This window comes from Phallusia mammillata, chromosome 8 (genome assembly GCF_965637545.1).
Source record: "Phallusia mammillata chromosome 8, kaPhaMamm4.hap1.1, whole genome shotgun sequence".
NCBI lineage: Eukaryota > Metazoa > Chordata > Ascidiacea > Phlebobranchia > Ascidiidae > Phallusia > Phallusia mammillata.
The window spans coordinates 5,127,609-5,146,721 of NC_137259.1; the positions used below are offsets into that span (position 1 = coordinate 5,127,609).

A 19,113-nucleotide genomic window follows, 5' to 3' on the forward strand; every position below is an offset into this window, starting at 1 on the left:
TAGGACAAACAGCTTAACTAAAAAGTCGGTTCTATTACTCTTTAATTGCTTCTTACACTGTATGACAAATTTGTACACAAGACGTTAGTCTAAAAAATGTAAATTAAACTAGCGAAATTCCATAACTGTGTTGAAAACTAGTAGCAGTTTCGTGTCACAAGATGCGTACATTAGGTGTCGGACGTGTCATCGTGGTAAAACGAGCGAAGTTTACACAGTTGCATTTCCAAAACACGCTGTAATTCGAAAGTGACAATTCTGCCGGGAATTAGTGGGCCGGTTTCCCGCAGTGTTCGACCACAGAACTCGTGCTGTGAAGCAGCTCGTATTTCGTGCGAATTCTTACAGTTAAAATCGTCGCAAGAAGTTATTACGTGTGTTCTTAGTAGATTAAAATGCTTTAGTGTGTTCGGTAGCAATCGATGAAAGTAACATGGTATGAGTTAGTTGTTAAGTTTGGTCTTTCAAAAATCTGTTTGTAAACGAAGTTTAGGTTGTTAGTATTTTGTGGACGTATAGACTTTTTAGCGTAGAACAACTGTCCTCATCCGGAAGGTTTGTAAAAGAAAAACAACAACAGATAAAAAATTTAGCTGAAAATGAATTTTGCAAACTTCAAACAAAAAACGCGAAAAGATTGATTTAAAATGCATTTTTTGACAATTTTGGCTGCTTTTATTAATCGCGAACCTTTTGTAACATTAAATGCAGAAAGGTTTATTAGCCCATTAGTTTTGTCCAGTTTGTTTTTCTGTGTGTTTTGACAATTCGCAAGGAAACCAGACTGTTTTTCCCAAGGTCTAGCATTTGGCAAACATTTATAAGAAAAACGTACAAAACAAATGCGTCAACGAGTCAGAATTTGCAACCAGATTTTGCCGATAGATAATTTGCCGGCTACCATGTCAAACTTCATCTTACCGACGTCACAGACAGAAGAGTAACACAAACACAACGAAAACGAGCTTTATTTTCATAAGGTGAATAATTCCCCGTCGGTGTGCAATTAAAGGGACATCGGGGGCCTTCGGCGTGTTTTTCTTGTTGTTAAGACGCCCTGTTTTCGACTTGCAATTATCGTAACGGCTTTCTCGTCGCCTTTTTGATGCCTGGCGCGCGCGGAACGGTGATAACTTATGAGATAATCGACGGTTTCCTATGCCCATGCGGACGAGGTGCGGCAATTATCTTGTCAGAGGGGGATGCATTTACAGACCACCTACTGCCGGCCCGGGAAGGTGATTTCCATTGGGGCTTCCGTCCACCGGTGCTGTAATGTTTTATGCGAAAAAATGGCCCCTTTTTTATGGAAAGAAATTCTACACGTGGAGTGTATTGTTTCTGGAAATGACAGGTTAAAGTTTAAGGCGTTTTACTTTAGAAAAGAATGACAGTTATTGTTTTCAGTAGAGCAGTGATTGAAAAGACGTTTAGTGAAAAAAAAATGTTCGAGAAATGTATGGTATTAGGAATAAGATAATATATATAAATAGTGTTTTACCACGAAATCAATTGTTATAAAGGCAGATTTTACACGAGAGTGTGTCTTTTGCAAAAATACATTGACTCGCAAAATTTTATTGCTTTAAAAACGGTGCATTTCTTTTTTAAAACTAATTTGATAATGTTGACAAATCACCGAGAAAAGACTTAATAAACAGTGCTTAAGAAATCTTTTTTATTGTAAGCTTATAAACGTGTGGTACTTTGTCCTGTTTTTTTTGTAACATGACAGACAAAAGCAAGAAACGTATTGTTCTAGATTTTGAGACTTGCTGTAAACGAAAGTAAAAAAATGAAATTATATTTTAATTTTTAATTCCTTGCCCTTGAAATTAAAGTCAAGAGCAAAGTGCTTGTTTTGGTTTGAAGGGTTCAGACATTCTTACATTAAATATTAACAAATCAATAGCACAGTCAATGACAACTTCTAAATATTAGCAAACAAGAAGTAATGCAGTGCTGGATTAACCATTAGGCAAAGTAGGCACGTGCCTACAGGCCAGTCAAAAATCCAGGCCACTTTAAAATCAGTAGAAATTTAGTTATGTTTTCAAAATAATTATTTTGTGTATTGAAAGCGATCTACTCCGTAAGATTGACCTCCAAAAACTAGTTAACGCGTTTTCAATCGCAAAAATGCCCAAAGTTGTAATTTAGTTAGGCATATGACCAAGTTTTTGCACCGTACCCTGAGTTATAGTTGCAACAACGATCTTTGTGACAATGATTTGGCAACACTGATAATTCTAATTTTTTAGTTGGCAACCCTGATTTTCGGGCCACATGTAAAATGTGCCTACAGGCCAGCAGACCCTTAATACGGCACTGAAGTAATGGAAAGTTTTTTAGATAGCGTGACAAGTACGCTCGGTTTTAAATGTGAAAAATATTTCAAGCTTCAAAGTGGATAAAGTTATAATGTGACTCTGACGCACGTAAAGATTTGGTCAGGTTTTTCGTCCACATTAATAGATTTTCTGATAACCATCAAGCGAGCTTGGCTATTTGTAACATATATTGGTTACACAAAACTGTACCCAAGCCTTGAAATCTAGAAAAAGAGGGGATATTTTACATGCCTCGTGGGGGGTTGTTGTAAAAATTTCTTGGAAAAAAATTCTGTAATGCTTGAATCTACAGTACCATCACAAGATCTTGCGTATAAAATGACAGCTGGTAAGAGTTTTGTCGCAAAGGCTGCAGTTTAGTGTAACAGAATGTTTTGGTGTAAAGATCATGGTAAAATATATTCGATTTAAAAAGGAGGTTCTACTTAAAATGTAGTTAAATGATGAATTTAGGAAAGCTTTGAATAATTTTTGATGGCCAAGGGTTGTAATTTTGCATTGTTTGCTTAACAAACTGGCACTGTGTGTATATTTTGTAAAAGTATGTGCCTACTAATCTGCCAAGAATAAAACTAAAAAAACTGATTTGATAATTAAAAAGTTTATTTCGCCTGATAAACAATTAATAATTTCCTAAAAATATAACGGTACATTTTAGTTAAGATGCACATAAATTCATAACTGGGATCAGCCCTGAAGCGTCTATGCAGACCAGCGATCACGGCACACTCATACACATTTTAGTGTCGTAACTTTTTGTGTAGTATCGCAAACGGACGTGAGGGGAAAACTATACATTACATTTAAATTACGTTTCGCGTTTACGTTTACGTTTGGTTATTACCGAATCCCGTAGACTAAACATTGTTGTACTAGGCCCTTTGAACGTGGTTTTCTTGTATCTTTACTTATTATGGGTGTGTGTCGAAATCAAACTTAGATTCGCATCAACAACCTAAAATATCGCCTTATCTCATTACTTTGTTTAAGTTCGAACGAGTCCACTTATAGGAGTGCTACACTGTCAATCACATGACTGTTTTTGACCAATGGAAGATCTCGGTTTCGATATAATGGAACAAGGTGTGGATTGAGACACGTATTGGGAGAATTCGACACATATTTGGTTAAAAATGGCCGCGGTTTTGGGCTTAGGACAAGAAACGTGTTTTCCATGTTACATAGGTGCGGCTAATAAACGTGAGATAATGGCCATGTCAGGGCCTTGGTTCGTACAACGGCATTAGAGCTAATGCTATACACGTTAGCTGCACGTACACTATACCTGTGGGCGCAGTGAGCAATACGAATTGGCATGTTTTAAACGTTTCTCGTATGCCGTGCACTTTTGAAGTGACAAACTTGTGACCTTTTTTTCTCGCACGCCTGTTTAGAGACGACAGGGTTTTAACAACTTGTAAAAACAGTAAACTCTGGAAAAACCTTCTCACCTCGTAAAAAAGCTCGCATTAGGGAAGAAAAGAGGACGCTTTGGGATACGTAAAAGTACTGCACTCTTTATTGCACCTCAACAGTTCGGGTTGCGCAATTGCGAAAGTGATCAGCAATTGATCAAAGAAAGGGACTTGACGCTTTCAGACACACAGACTACGCCTAGAGGTTGTTTATGAAATCTCGGCGCTAAGTGAAATCAGTCGATGTTTGCCATTTGAAGGTGGCAAATGTTTGTGAAGGAGCCAGCGACGAAATGAGCAGAGCAAAATCGCAACCCCTTCCCGCTGACATTTACAGTAGGATTACAGAGAGGACGAGTTTGGACGACATGAGCCGCGCTAAGCAAATTTGCTGCCAGCGGGGCTCGCAACTATCAGACACAGTAGCTGCGGCAACAAAACTCAGGAGTCAATCAGTAACGCCCCAGTCGTCAAGAGGGAGTTTCCCGGCAACGTATTGCCGAAAACGAAGAGCGATTGAAGACAGAACAGCGCGGCGAGGCGTTGACGCGATTATTTCGACCGACAGTGACAAATACAGCAATATTACCACGACTTGGGACTCCACCGAACGCTTAGCGACCGACCAATTCAGTTCCTCAACAGATTTGGTTCTAGAACCTTCCATACCTCGCAGCTTTGAACTTTCAAAATTTTCGACGATTTCGAGGCAGCAACTTGAGAGTACGAAACGTCTTCACCGCCGCGCCATTAAGCAAGGGATGACGTCATCGCCTACGTCATCAGTGACGCGGATTAGAGCTGGGAATTGCGGATGGCATTGGTTTTCGATGGCGGTTATGCTGGTGTTGCTTTGCTTGAATGGAGTATCAGCAATGTGGTGGTAAGTCCAGATTTTATTTTTAAGATTTGTTGCTAGAAAGTCTAACGAAATGTTGTTTCAACCTCCTCGTATTGAACTAGAGACTTTTTGCGAATTTCATAGACTTGAATTACCGCCTAAAAATTGTATTTACTCCGAATTTAGCAAAATTCACATGCATCTAAACTGTATGATTTCTTTCCAGAAATTGTTTGTTTTTCATGTATTTTAGGCTTCTTAGTGAACCTAAATTCTAGTTACTTGTTGGGAAAATAGTACGAAGCCTTCAGGGCAAGTAATTTCTACAGCGCACAAATCTTCGCAAGGGTCTGGTTTTCGATTCGCCGAATTCGCAAGTTACACTGACGTTTTTCGTTTCAAATTTCAACAACTGTCCCAGTGAATTTCCGAAAAACTGACACAGTTTGAAACGCGACCCGAAATTCACAAGTTAAAACGAAAAATTTGCGCAATATTCACACGTTGTTTATCTGCCAGTATGTTACCATATTCCAAGCCACCTTTTATTACCCAACTTATGAAAGAATATTAAATACGTGGTGTTTGCCTTTGTTCAAGAACTGTTTAAACTGTTTCGCAAACAAAGTTTTTTTGTAAAAGAGATTGGATTTTTACTTAATTTTACTGCATTGTAGCACAACGTAAACATGTTGTACTGAATCAGGAAACCAAAAAAACGAGTTTTTAACTAAATTAACTTTTTCCAAATTTTCTGAGATCTTTTTTTTCCGATACGTTCCAGACATTTTTGGAGTTTATACACCAACGAATTTGTTGCTCTTATTTCCGTTGGCTTTTCTATATTTGCTCAAATCATGCATTTTACTTCATCACGTCTGCGTTGGAATAACATCTGCAGGTGTTAAGCCTCGAACAGCAATAATCAAACAGTAAACCTGGTGGATTAAGCTATAATGCGGCCAACTCAGACAAAACACTAAACCGAAGAAAGTCCACACATAGGTCTCAAAGTATCAACTCGAACTGTTATAGTGTGTAACAAAATTCTAAATCTTATAACTTAGTTTATCTTATATTTGAGGTAAATTATTTTACATCAATTACTTTAAATAACCGCAAGTTTGAAGTCTTTCATCTGGTGACAAACTGAATGGTTGTAATTTCATGGTTCAAATTCGGGTTTAACTTCAATTATTGATTCAAAGATTTGACAACGTCTTGTAGTTTTCACGGTGCATTTGAAATATAAGATGTAAAAGCTTCATATTTGGATAAAAATTTACATCTTGCGTTTTCGCATCAATCGACATTAGCCAAGGTTGTCGCGCAAAAATTACCCTTTCTTATCTAATGTCTGCGCACCCGGCCATCCAGTTTCGAGAAAATTTTTGCAAAAACGCGGGCGAAACTCTGTCGGACCACCGTGGAAAATTGATAGCGTAAACAGTGAAGAGTCCAGGCATTGATCTTGACTGGACGGAGCCTGTCAGGTTCAAGCAATGCTCCATCATAGGGCAAATGCATAAACCAACGTCTACCACCTGTTGGGCTGTGAATCACTGCCAAAGCGTCAACCCGTGCCCAATGATCGATCGCTATATATACGACCTCACCGGAAGCGCGCAAAATGTCCGGAAAAAACGTCTGGGCTGACTGTTCGAAAATGTAATGCACCTGTTTGTCTGCTGGACATTAGGTGTCCTGTCTCACTCGTTTTCACCTGTTTATGGCGTGTTTTGACATGCCGGTCTAAAGCTAACATCACCGGTAAACAAAGTGTTTGGAAGTCGCGTGTGTAAAGATCCAGCATACCGAGCGTGTGTAACATTTGCCGAGAGCACGATATACACCTCACGAGAAATGTAAGTTTTTGTCAATGTGATTTCATGGACACAAGATAACCTAGCTTTGCAAAAACCGCGTTTCGGGCCCATTTTGAAAGAGTTTGTTTTAAGTGGCATGGCAAAAACACCACTTTTCTGAGCATTTGGGGTTAAACCAAGGCAAATATCTACATCTTCATTTGTTACACACATCTCTTGCAACACAGCTTGAACATGTAGGCGTTGATGGGTCAATTTATAAATTAATACATTGCTTTTAGCCAAACTGACTTGCAATAAAATAGGGTGGTATTTAAGCATTGTATTTGGCACTTATAACACAACACATTTGCATAGTATTCAGAAATATGCGCAGTCCAATCCAGGCATTGAAATTCTCGAAGATTAGCTATGCCACCTCTATAAAGGCTTCCGGCCACCAAGCAGTTGGCGGCAGCGTTTCAACGCTAAACAACGACACACAGCGATTTGCTTACCGCCCAAATACAAACGTGGGACTTATCCGTGCATTGGCAGAATCCCATAAACAAACTTAACTGTTGCGTTTTCTCACAGCCCGAGCGCAGGACTGCTGCATTTCATTAAATCCCATTAATACTTGAAAATGGATTAATCGTTGAGCCGCTTGACGCGTGTCGCTCTGTCGCGTCGCTTCACGCAGAATGGGCCGCCGGAAGATGCGACGTGTGACATTAACGATCGACGTGATGATAATGTCAAGGGACCGGTGCGCTAACATCAAATATTAATGCCTTGGAAATTTCTCCGCAGCAAACTACGTCACTAGGAAAAACCTAAACTGAGTCATTAGGGCCAGGGATAAAGAAAATACCAAGAGAACACTCCCGAAGTAAGCAAATTAAGATGTCGCGTTACTGGTTTTGTTTTTCGCCCTTTCAGCCATCAATTACCTTATAGACACGCCCGTTAGCTTATCATTTCCCATTTTATTGATTAAACCTATTCATTGTTATGCATTCAGTTTTAAGTTTTACAAGGGTAGTAAATTAGGACACCTTCATGTCATAAACCACATTTGTGACTTTAAAACTTTGCACAAACAAAAATAACGGACTTTCAAAGTTTTTTTGTGGCTTGGCCTGCATATATTTTGCGGTGTCTTTGGTTAACATAGAAAGCAGGCAACAGGAAGTTTGAGGAGGCAATAAATAATTAAAGTGCGCGAGCGGCTTTAAACAGCAAAAGCGCCGCGTAAACCGTGTTACAGAAATAAACACCTCAGGGGCTGTACGTGTACGGGACTTCAACCCAGTTAATTTATTGCGGATTTTTAAGAACTTCAATTGCACAAATCGGGGTTTAAATAGACTTTTTTCCCTATGTTTGTATGGATTTTCTTATGGCTACTATTGTTTACACTCACCATGTTATAATTCAGAAAATATCTTGACTTAAGTCCAAAGTGCTAAAAAAACATAAAAACTGTACCTTTTGCACTTTGAACTGGTCGGGGCGACGCATATTTTACCGCTAGGTGTGCCACAATTAACACGACAAAATCAAACCATGTCGCTGTAATATGGTAAACATGAAAGACACGCGGCATTCTGTGTAAATTACGTCATGGAATAATCACGCTAGAGTACAAAGCCACGTCACAGACGCTAACTAGATTTTGAGCTGTAAATCACAATGTCGACTTTGGTAATCCAGTCTCTGAAGTTGGTTTAAGTTCATCAATCTGGTGGCCGCCGTGCAATAAACAGATGTCAATGCAGTTATTTTAAAGCGATTATTTCGTCGTATTTGAGTTGTCCATGCTGTATTTTACATCCATCTTTGCCATCTGCTCCGCGAGACCTTAATAGACGTATTGTGTTGTGAAATTGAAAACGTTGACAGCTCGTCATATTTTGGCATGACGCATTTTTTGCACCTGAGCCTTAGACAGCGTCTAAGCCTATTGGTTTCCAGTTGCATTTGATCTCGATTTTGGATTTAGATCAGGCGTAATCTTTAAGCCGGGCACATGCAAATCAAATTTTATTCCTTGAAGTACTTGTGATACACATAATGTCCTTGTTTGGAAGTTCGTGCAGATTGTCATTAGTTTTTTTTACAATGGCTTAGCTGTTTTTTTACAATGGCTCAGCAGTGCTATATGCTTTACTGAGATTTTGCGAAACACTACAAGTTTCTTTACTGCAGCGTAAAACGTTTAATGTACGCTCATCTCCAAACCGCTTTGGTCAAAATTGAAAACAAGCTGGTCCTATAACGTATTCCTATCTGACTAAATATTTCCTTTCTGATTGGTATTCTGTATACAATATTTTTGCAGTGATAGTGTTCATAAAATTCCTAGTTGTTTGAGTTGACATGTTTGGTTTAATGGTAAATATTTTGTTGTAGGTCCCCTGGCAGCGATTCAAAACTCATTGACACAAGAAGACTCTGTCAGTGGGCAAGAAGAAACGGTGGCGAAGCTGCCCGCATGTGTAGAAAGGAATCCAACACTATAAACGAGGTAATACAGTCCACCCTAAAAATAATGACAATTTTGTACACAAAGTTGTATACAAAGATCTGTCAGAGGTATCGTTATGCAAAAACGTTTTTGCTGTATGTATTTATCCTGTTTTATCGGAAATATTCAGATTCGTCATGGGATTGACCGTGGATTGAGAAGTTGTTCCGAAGATTTACGACACGATCGGTGGAACTGCTCACAGGCTAAAAAAGTTTATTTCGGAAACGTTATGAGAAAAGGTAACACATCATGAGTATATAGTGCGTCTATGGTAAAGGTGTAACACCTGCATGCACAAAACGATAAAACCAGTTCAAAGCAATGTAGATACACGCAATCGAAATGAAAGATTTCTATCTTATACACGATTTCCAATCAGGGTGTTGGCGCCTCTTAACGAGGTGTAATAAATGTTAAACAACGCCATTGAAAGGTTGCTACAAACAAGCGAAAACAAGTTACCCTTTAAAAAAAAACTTTTGCGCGACACGCGACATTTTCAACACGAGTCTCTGTTTGTGTCGCGTTGGTTAAAGTTTCTTCTTAAATCCAAATATGTGCTGAAAGTCTTTAAAAAGCACGGTTATAGCTGTCAAACAGTTCGTTTTATGCATCCAGTTTGGGTATAAGCCTTGTCGGAATGCACTCACGGCCAAATTTTTCAGCACCTGACAACATATGTCACCTAAAAAGGTAAGTTAAAGCCATTAACAGTCTTAAATGACTTTGCCAAGCTCTTTATTATCTGATCAGCCTAGCATGTTTCATAAACTGCTCAGCTGACTTCTTGGAAACCGTGTACGCTTTCGGGGGCTGTTTATTTTGTTACGATATCAGTACAACCAGGTATGCCAGTGTGCAAGATAAGTTCTTGTCGATCAGGGCGCTTTTTGTCCGCAGTAACCTCGCCTTTTCCTTCGGTTGCAATTCGCAAGAAACTCCGTTTTTGTGGTTTCCTTTTAGTTCTTGGAATTGTAAACTTCAATGTGCTGTTGAGTTATGTGATCTTAACTTTGTGTGTTTTACTTACGTTTTTTTTAAATGGTGCAGAGTCCACCATAGGTTTGGTCTTGAAAACAAATTTCTTAATTTGTAATTCAGTAATGTTTCAGCATTTAAATCGTGCTGACCTTTCTGACAAAACCTTTTGGTTAAAACTGTGATTGTGTAAAAACAAAGTTGTATGCTTGAAAGGTCAGTCATTTGTGACGTCATAATTAGTTTGAATCAAGCATTGGAACATCAGTACTGTATTTGTAAATCATGTAATTTTTACTATTTAAATTGTCAATTTTCAATGTTTTCCTGTCAGCATTATGCAATCACCTATTTCTTCCACCTTAAATGACTCGTTTTTCATGTCGTTGTTTCATGACAACCCCTATTGACCTTTTACTAGTTGTGGGTTGTGACAAGGCTTTGTAATTAGCAACGAATAACAAGGGCATGCTTCAGGCGCCGGGCAGTCCAAACCAGCTGTCCAACTATGACAACATACATCACTTGAAACATGACTGATGTGAGATTAGCGCCGATTTGACCAATCGCCAACGCCCGCTAACGCGCCAAATCTACTGATGCCTCATTTTTCACATTTGTAATCCGTAGATGCCTTGATGGACATTATGTCCATTTTTAAATGTTTTGCTTTCGTTAAGTGTGTTCAAAACACGAGACCATGTAGGTTTTGACCTTATAGAAAGTTTTTTAGGTTTAGTTAGCCAGTGCATTAGATTTCAGACGTATGTCTTACACATTTTGAAATCACACATAAAATATCGTTCTAAATCGTATTAAATAACAGCTATACTTGCTTTTATGACAATTTTAGGACTTCTTCGGCAAAAATGTACTTAGGACATCGTTTATTTACATTCTTGCATCTAAAGAAGGGTGTGTAGTTACATGATAAACTGATAAGGTACATCGGAGCATAATTTTAACGCAAAAACTGTTGCTAATAAACCATTTCGTGGTTTGCAGCCGCGTCAAATCGTATTGCGGCTTTTAAACTTTAATCCCGTATCCGTATAACGCTTGGCGGCATTTACCACCTTTGATAGTTAAGTGTTTATTTTCCGGCGCACACCCGTTAAAGGGTTTGGCATTTTTGCATGCGCGGTCGCAAGGCCTGTTTCCTAAACACCTCGCGATAGTCTGCCATCCCGATCATAGGTGTGGGCCGTGTCCCACCAAATTCGGCATAAAATCCAGCCCTGGCATTTTGACGAGTTATTTTGGGCAGATGCATAAAATTTTCGGCACGTCCGATTTCTAGTGCCAGGCCGTTCTGTCTCCAAGATAAAGCAAGGTTTTAGTGCGCGACTGTTTGTTGAACGGTTTTGTTCATTGGCACAACTCACGTGTATCAATCTGTGTATCAGTGTGCAGTTAATTACCACCATGCCACAGCGACGGGCGTTGGCGATGCCAGCGGCTCCGACGACAGAGGAAACCGTTTTCATGCTGCCTCACATCAAAGCACTTATATCCTTTCGCTAGATGGCGCTATGTGCGTTGCTAATTTAGTCGCTTAGATGCGTGGTCTGATAATCGAGGAATGTTGTAACGAGCCGCTGAGATTTTTATCCTGTAAAACCGATGGCTTTTAAGTGAGTCGGCCTACGATGGGCAATTTATTGAACTGTCAACAGATTGAAATACCAATTGCAATAGAACAGGTAGCGTGCTCATTATGAGCATAATGCATTTAGGCACAGTTCTGCCTACTCAACATTAAACAAAAGAACAATGGTATTACGTGTTATCTTCGGCACTTTATGGTTTGTTGTTGGATATTTTAAAACAAACGGTTTTGACCGTTTTTGTCTGGTTGACTACTTCCCCACTTTGGAAGATACAAATATAACTCAAAGGTTATCATAGCATACTCGTAGCATAAAACAGTACAGAAAAAATAATAGTTTTTTTTACTTTTTTAGTGCAAACTTATGCTTTCCTGCATTCACCCCCAAAGCATATTTATTTGTCAAAATTAATAATAAAACAGCATTTCCATAAACACGAATGTTCTAAGAACAACGACTGCGTGTGAAGAATGTGTATGTATCATGTTGTTATTACATACATGGGAAATACCGCGTTCGTGGTGTGTTTCATTTAAAAAATCCGTTGTGTTGTTCTTAAAGTTGCGCAATTTAACCGAACAAGTTTGTGTAAATTGTGTTTTAGTTTTTACATGAACATCACTCATTCAATGCAAAACGTTTTGACAATAAGTTGACGCATTATTGTTTATTTTCAAAAGCAATATATAGTTGAAAACTACACCCATACAAAATTGTATGCATACAATGCACAAAACACTACTAATATCCCAAAAATATTATAAAACTAGTGCTTTGCAGACCTAAGAAACTAAAAAATTGACAAAGTACTTACACTTGATATTACTGCATAACAAATAGGTGACATGAAAAAGTGGGTGAGGTTAGGTGAAGAGCTCTACTTAATCTCCGAATTTTCTGTCTCACACCTTCCGGTCCTACAGCAAATCCTTAGTTTATTTACAACAATTTGTTCGCACTGTTGAGGAATTAAAATACCTCGTCTCGCACAGTTTGCCGGCATTCGAACGTGCGTTGTGACGTCATAATCCTCGAATGCTTTTGTCACAAGCCATCGTATGTTAGTAAAACAACAATTTTTACACGACTTATGCAAATGTATACAATTGTTTTGTACATACAATTTTAGCACTTGTTTAATGCGTTTGTTTTTGGAACGTTTAGAAACGATTTGCAGGTTATTCTTTCATATAAAGTAGAGCAGTATATCACAAACATTTTTGTTTGTGTATTTAAAGGTGTTCGTTGTTGACCAAAAAGTGCTAAATTACCCTTAAAAAATTAAAATCATAAGTTGGCAGTGATCAATAAAGCCTAATTAAAAGCATTTTTGACGGCTTTGTTCCCTTTAACAAAGTATTATTTTCCTTATTTGCATTTCAATGGCTTAACCAATTTCCAAATCTTAAAAAAGGCATTATTTCTAAAAAATGTGTCGAAAAAGCCTTCAGTGCAGAGATTTTAGAATTCCCGCTCAAAAACAGAAACAGCATAAGTAACCGTTACAACAGATGGTTATCATCACTCATTATACATACTCGTAAACGTTCATCATTCACAAGTACACCACCTGTATTCAATCGTCCAAACTGGTTGTATCAAATCGTGCTGTTGAGGTGTTTTACAACTGACAGTCACATTTGAAGCATGATCGCTTAAGAGTCTTATAACTGAAAGTAATCTCCGTCTGTATCCGTGTTGCTAAGATGTCTTTTAAATTCTCGGCGACTCGTCTGTGATCTCAGCTTTTACGATTAGCCTTTTAACCCGGCAAATGGCCAACAACAACATATGCTGACGAGAGCTGTATGAATTTAAAGACTGCTTGAGCATTTGAAAACTCCTGTGATTGTCCGTAACTGCAGTTTACCTGTTAGTCGTTTAACCATTTTTCGTTTAATCTATCTGATATCGGTTACATTTGTAAAGTTTATAATAGTTCGTGCTAGCTAATTTTCTGCTGTATTACTTGAGCTATAAATTGCGTCGAGGCATTGGTTCCCAACCTTTTTCGATGAATTTCTTCCTTTTTTAAAACATTTTCGTTACTCCCTAATATACTACATAGTAGATGCTAAACCAGGGGTTCTTAACCTGGGGTGCACGCACCCCCAAGGGGTGCGAGAACTGTTCCTAGGGGGTGCGGGGATGCTGAATCATTAAGGTTGGTTAGGTCTATTCTATTTAGGCAATTACAGAAGGGGGAGCGAAAATTGGTTAGTGATTTGAAAGGGGGTGCGAAAATTAGTTGGTGATTTGAAAGGGGTGCAGCAAGGAAAAAAGGTTAAGAACCACTGTGCTAAACCATACAAGATCATTTAAAATTGGGTCTTTTATCACATTCCCGGGTCAAACTTTAGCATTGTTGCATTGTTTGAATTGATTTGCAGACCTCCGCGAAACGGCATACGTTCAAGCTTTAACAGCAGCTGCAGTGACATATCAAATCACATTGGCTTGTACCAAGGGAAGATTAAACTGTGGATGTTCCGAAATTGCAAGACAACAAAGAAGAAGTATTTTGCTCATGGTTCGTGCCAGAATACCTTAACAATGAGATGTTTGGATTTTACTTTAAAAAAATGTTTTCTTACATAAACTCTGATGTCAAATTATCAATAGTACATAATGTTTTGCAAAATAGTTTGGTAAAAAATCGTTCAGAACCTGCTCCTTATTGATAAAAAACAGTGATTTATATGTAAATTTGCAGTTATAGTTGGTAAACAATTAATGTAAAACATAGTTATCAGCTCAACATATAAGCAACCTTTTTGCACACATTTTCCACCCTATACCGTTCATTCAAAAAACTATCTTTGCCTTTCAGGAGGCGGAAAAGCGTCGTAGAACGGTGGATGTAGATAGCCTTGATGAGCTAGTAGAAGAATTTGAATGGGGGGCGTGCGGCGATAATATCGAGTTTGGGAGTTTGAAGGCAATGGAATTCATGGATATCCAGCGTAGGAAGGTCGAAGCTGCCAAGGGAAATATCACTGAGGCGGTCTACGTTCACAATTTCGAGGCCGGACAAATGGTAAGATATGACGTATATTCCGTGACTTCACATTGTTCTTGGTGACGTCGTATTGTACTTGGTGACGTCACATTGTACTTGGTGACGTCACATTGTACTTGAAGATGTTACATTGCAGCTAGTTACGTCGTATTGTACTACTGACGTCACAAACCAATGAATTACGGATGTTGATTTACATAGATTTCACGCCACGCGAACTGACGTCACTGTGATGTAATCATTTTCGTATTTTTGAAACAAATTATGAGATGGTTTGCCACACTGATCTTTTTCATTTTTACTTATGTGCACATCACAATCACATCATACCAAATCAGCCGGTCACCAAGCATTCCCATATTGCAAGAAATATCTAGCATGCGGTGGGATTGGAACCCACAACAGGAGTCTTTCTGGGACTCTCTGGTCTGCATAGACGCTCTTTTTCTTCATGTTAACATTGTTCATTGATACCTAACAAACCATACATATTCGTTCACCAAAGCCACGATTCTATATTTCCATCCGGCTTAGAATTCAATCGTTCACGTTTGATCACATTTTAAACCGCAATCAACCAAACATGAACGAAAACGAATTTGCAAAGCACATTATGTGTGGGCCCTGCCCAATTTCCACTTAACAACGGGATTAAATGGGGCCAGACGTTTCCTTGATCATCAGAAACAACGCTTATTGTTTATCCTACATGCGCCTATCTATGAAAATCTGCGTCTGTATTCTCACAAATATTAAACCTCCAAACACGATCTTTAGTGGCTAATTTCCGAGACATTCTTCACTATTCTCGGCGAAAACATAGAGAGCAAGTTTAGATTATTGAGAAACGTTGGCTAGTATTTCCCATTGGTGGTTTGTGATTATGGCTAGATCCTAATTACTACTTCTTGATTTCTATCTTGCACGACCGCCTGCGCTAATTTTAACCTTACGATCTCCCGTCCACGTGTTTCAAGGTCACAGAGCGACAGGTGAAGGTCGTTGTCGTAAACACGTGTGTTGATGAAGTGGTCGGGCTTTCGTAGTCGACGAACCGTATTAAGCGAAATCTTATCTTGAAATTCTCCCTGAAATGGTTTTGCCCGCTTGTGATATATCATCGCAAAAATTATGTGCAACATTGTGACTAGACAATGCACGTTATTTTGACGTCACAAGCGCCAATTTTAAAAGCTAATGTTCAAGAAAAAATATGAGCCAATATATGCATGTAAAACAATACAGCATTTGTAAACTATCGTTTTGCTCTACCCGCAATTAAATAGTATCGGACAGTGGTTTCCAACCTTTTTGGACAAGTTCCTCTCTTAACAATTTAAAACATTAACATTCCTCTCTAATATACTACATAGTAGATGATAAACCATACAAAGATCACATGAAATTTGACTGGAAACAAAATTATACTCATTACAACATTTGTGTTGTCTTCGTCATGTAAAAACATAAATGTTGGCTTGTATTTTATTTTTCAAAATATTTGAAGTTGTACAATGTGTACAAAATCTACTTTTTTAAAGGCAAAATAAATAGAAAAGGTCTACACATCACACCAAATTTATTGAGAGAAATTCTTAATTGGACACATAACTGTAGAGTTTTATGTCCATTTCGGCGTTGAAAACACAGTACTGCAGCGGTATATAATCTCAAATTAGCTGGAAACATCAAGTCTTTAAAGCAGTACTAAAGACAGTAGGCTTTTTACACTAATTATACACATAAAATTTGGAACGCTTTAACAATGGCTGCAGAATACCTATTGTGACGAAATACAGAGTGAATGTTTTCACATGAAATTATTCTTCACGCTGTCCCATCATGAACTGGTACCTTTGTGTGATTCACTCTTACTAATATATTTACTGGACCAGAGTTTATTGTTACACCGAATGCGGTTGATGACAGTTCTAAGTTGCGGCCTTATTTAAACGTCATAATTCGATTTGGCGTCAACATTGCAACGTAACGGTGTCTGGTTTGGTACAAATAATGTCTGAAGAACTTTTGTAATTTTTACAAGGTCTTGGTTCATGAAAAATTACGGTTACCTTTTGGGGTTTAGGGTTTAGTGCTGTGATTCCCAGCCGGGAAGGAAAAAAATGGAACTTTTGTTGAGGAATTTACTTTAATTTTTACTTTTTTACATGTGGTTTGTAAATAGACACTTAAGTTCTGGGAATATGACCTGTGAAGTTCATAGAAAACCCAATTTCAAATGTATGGTTTAGCATCTACTTTGTAGTATATTAGGGAGGAATGAAAATGTTTTGAACTACCATGAAAGCAATTCTTTAAAAGCTTGGGAACCACTGGTTTAGTAGGTATAACTTGCGCTAAAACGAAATTAATATCAACGCATTTTACATCCTTGCGACAGGAATTGTGTTGTTAAACGATAAAAAACAACTTTTGTACGTTAGTCCACCGATAAAGCCTTCATATGCACACCTGTATGTTTCACATAAGAAAACTGTAAGACTAAACTACTTTTAATGTTAATATTTGTTTTATGCTTTATACGTTTAGGCGAAATGTGTAGTCTCAACTACGACCTAATCATTTTACAACTTTGTTTTTCAGACAATCGTGGACAACATGCGAAACAAATGTCAATGCCATGGACTATCTGGGAGTTGTACATTATGGACATGCTGGCCAATTATGCCTCGTTTCGTCGAAGTCCGGCAACGTATACGTCACAAATACGACTACGCAATCCGGGTGCAGGCTAGCGCGGATGGCACGTCACTGGTTCCACGCATGCGCAGTAGGCCCCGATTCCCGCGTCATTCACTTGCCACAAACCGTATACAAGGCTTCGGTTTTAATCAAGCGCGCCACCGAGCGACAAATAAACTCGTGCGTGGTAACCGCGTGAGAACGGTAGAGCGCAAAAGAAGAGCGGCACGTGTCATACGACCTAATGACTTGATTTTTCTGCAGTCCTCGCCGAGGTTTTGTGCTCCTAATAAGTCTAAAGGCAGTTTGGGGACTTTGGGACGAAGGTGTGATCCAACGTTGACTGGTTTAGGCAGTTGTTCTTACTTGTGCTGTGGCCGAGGCTATAGAGAAGAAGTCCACACCTTTACGGAGAAGTGCAACTGTCAGTTTGTTTATTGCTGCGAATTGAAATGTGACGATTGCGTTAGGCACGAGAAGAGGTATTACTGCTTGTAGCACATGCCTGGGAGTTTATATACAACACCTAGTTGTTGAGTTTCACCACTTGAGGTCGTAGAGAGCGAATTGGAAATATCCCACCGGTGGAAAAAACGTCTTTGTGAACGAAACGTTTTTTGAGAGAGGTTTCAAACAGAAGAGAGATAAAATCCAACAAAATACCGAATAAATTGCTTTATTGCAAAGAACTTTTTCTACACATTCAATATGAAAGTCGAACAACAGATTTTTTTGAATCGCTAAAGGATTCTGTGCTATGTTCTTGCCAAGACAAAGCCACAACACAGAGGAAACACACTAACAAACTTGTTGAACGATAATTATCTGATTGCTGCTGGCGGCTAGGTTATATGTTTTGCGGATTGTACCTTACAAATGTGTTGTATTTTGGTACAGTACCTTACACGTGAATGTTTTGTTTTCTTTTGCAATTTTAATGTTCCGAATGTGGTATTTTTTCCCTTTTACACAACCGTACTACACAAGGCACGTACTAAAATTTGCTAGACAACCGTTTCTAAGACAAAACTAGTGTAAGTTTGTCTAGACATTAAGCAATGTTATGGTTCATATTTCAAACAACGTACTATACTGTTGGTCGATGATTACTTCTTGTCAACACGCTCAAAAAACTTTGGTGACACTTTGGAAACAATAAACTCAAAAATAATATCCCATTTAAATAATTATCATGTAATTAAAATCTGATTTGCGAACGAAGACCTAAAAATATATGGGTGAGTTTTTGCATTGCGATTTTTAAGTACCGATTGGTCAAAATACAAGTGTTCTATTTTGTCAAACACTAAACGTCACAGCTCCGGCTATAATGACGTCACATATATTACGTAATAAGAGATTGGTCTCCATAGTTACTATTCAAAATCTGAAATGTTACTGATCTTGTGCTTTGTAATTCATTCCTTTGTAGACAAAAACACCTAGCTACTCAGACGAACCTAAAACGCATATTGACGTAATGCATATAACGCCACAATAAAGTCATTTGGAAAGATCTGAAACCCATATTGACGTAATGCATATAACGCCACAATAAAGTCATTTAGAAAGATCTCATCCTAACAAAACTTTGGCACAAATTTTACATTACACATTTTTTCTCAAACTCTTGTACAATGTACTTGTGTCTTGCTTTTCTATTGCGCTATTGAACAAATCTTGTGTCAGTGTTGCTGTCGTTTATTTATTGCGTCACACTCGCCCCTTATTACGTTGTTTTCTTTTTTTGAGATTCGTCTTTAGAGTTGAACGGTTGTTCAACAATTCAAGACTCGTTCGTGAAAAAATAAGTCTTGGACTGTTGCTGTACTCTGTTCTTTTGTAATGTACAATCCAC

General features: G+C 38.4%; 1 protein-coding gene across 1 annotated transcript; it reads left to right on the top strand.

The window, feature by feature from the left end:
• The first annotated feature begins 309 nt into the window (after positions 1-309).
• LOC145204061 (protein Wnt-6-like) lies at positions 310-19,079 on the top strand. Its single transcript, XM_080076475.1, has 6 exons — positions 310-4,649; positions 8,828-8,942; positions 9,073-9,184; positions 13,924-14,063; positions 14,364-14,570; positions 17,157-19,079. Exons 1-6 carry the CDS (start codon positions 4,060-4,062, stop codon positions 17,751-17,753), a joined length of 1,761 nt encoding a protein of 586 aa, XP_079932601.1. The 5' UTR covers positions 310-4,059; the 3' UTR covers positions 17,754-19,079.
• The last annotated feature ends 34 nt before the right edge of the window (positions 19,080-19,113 follow it).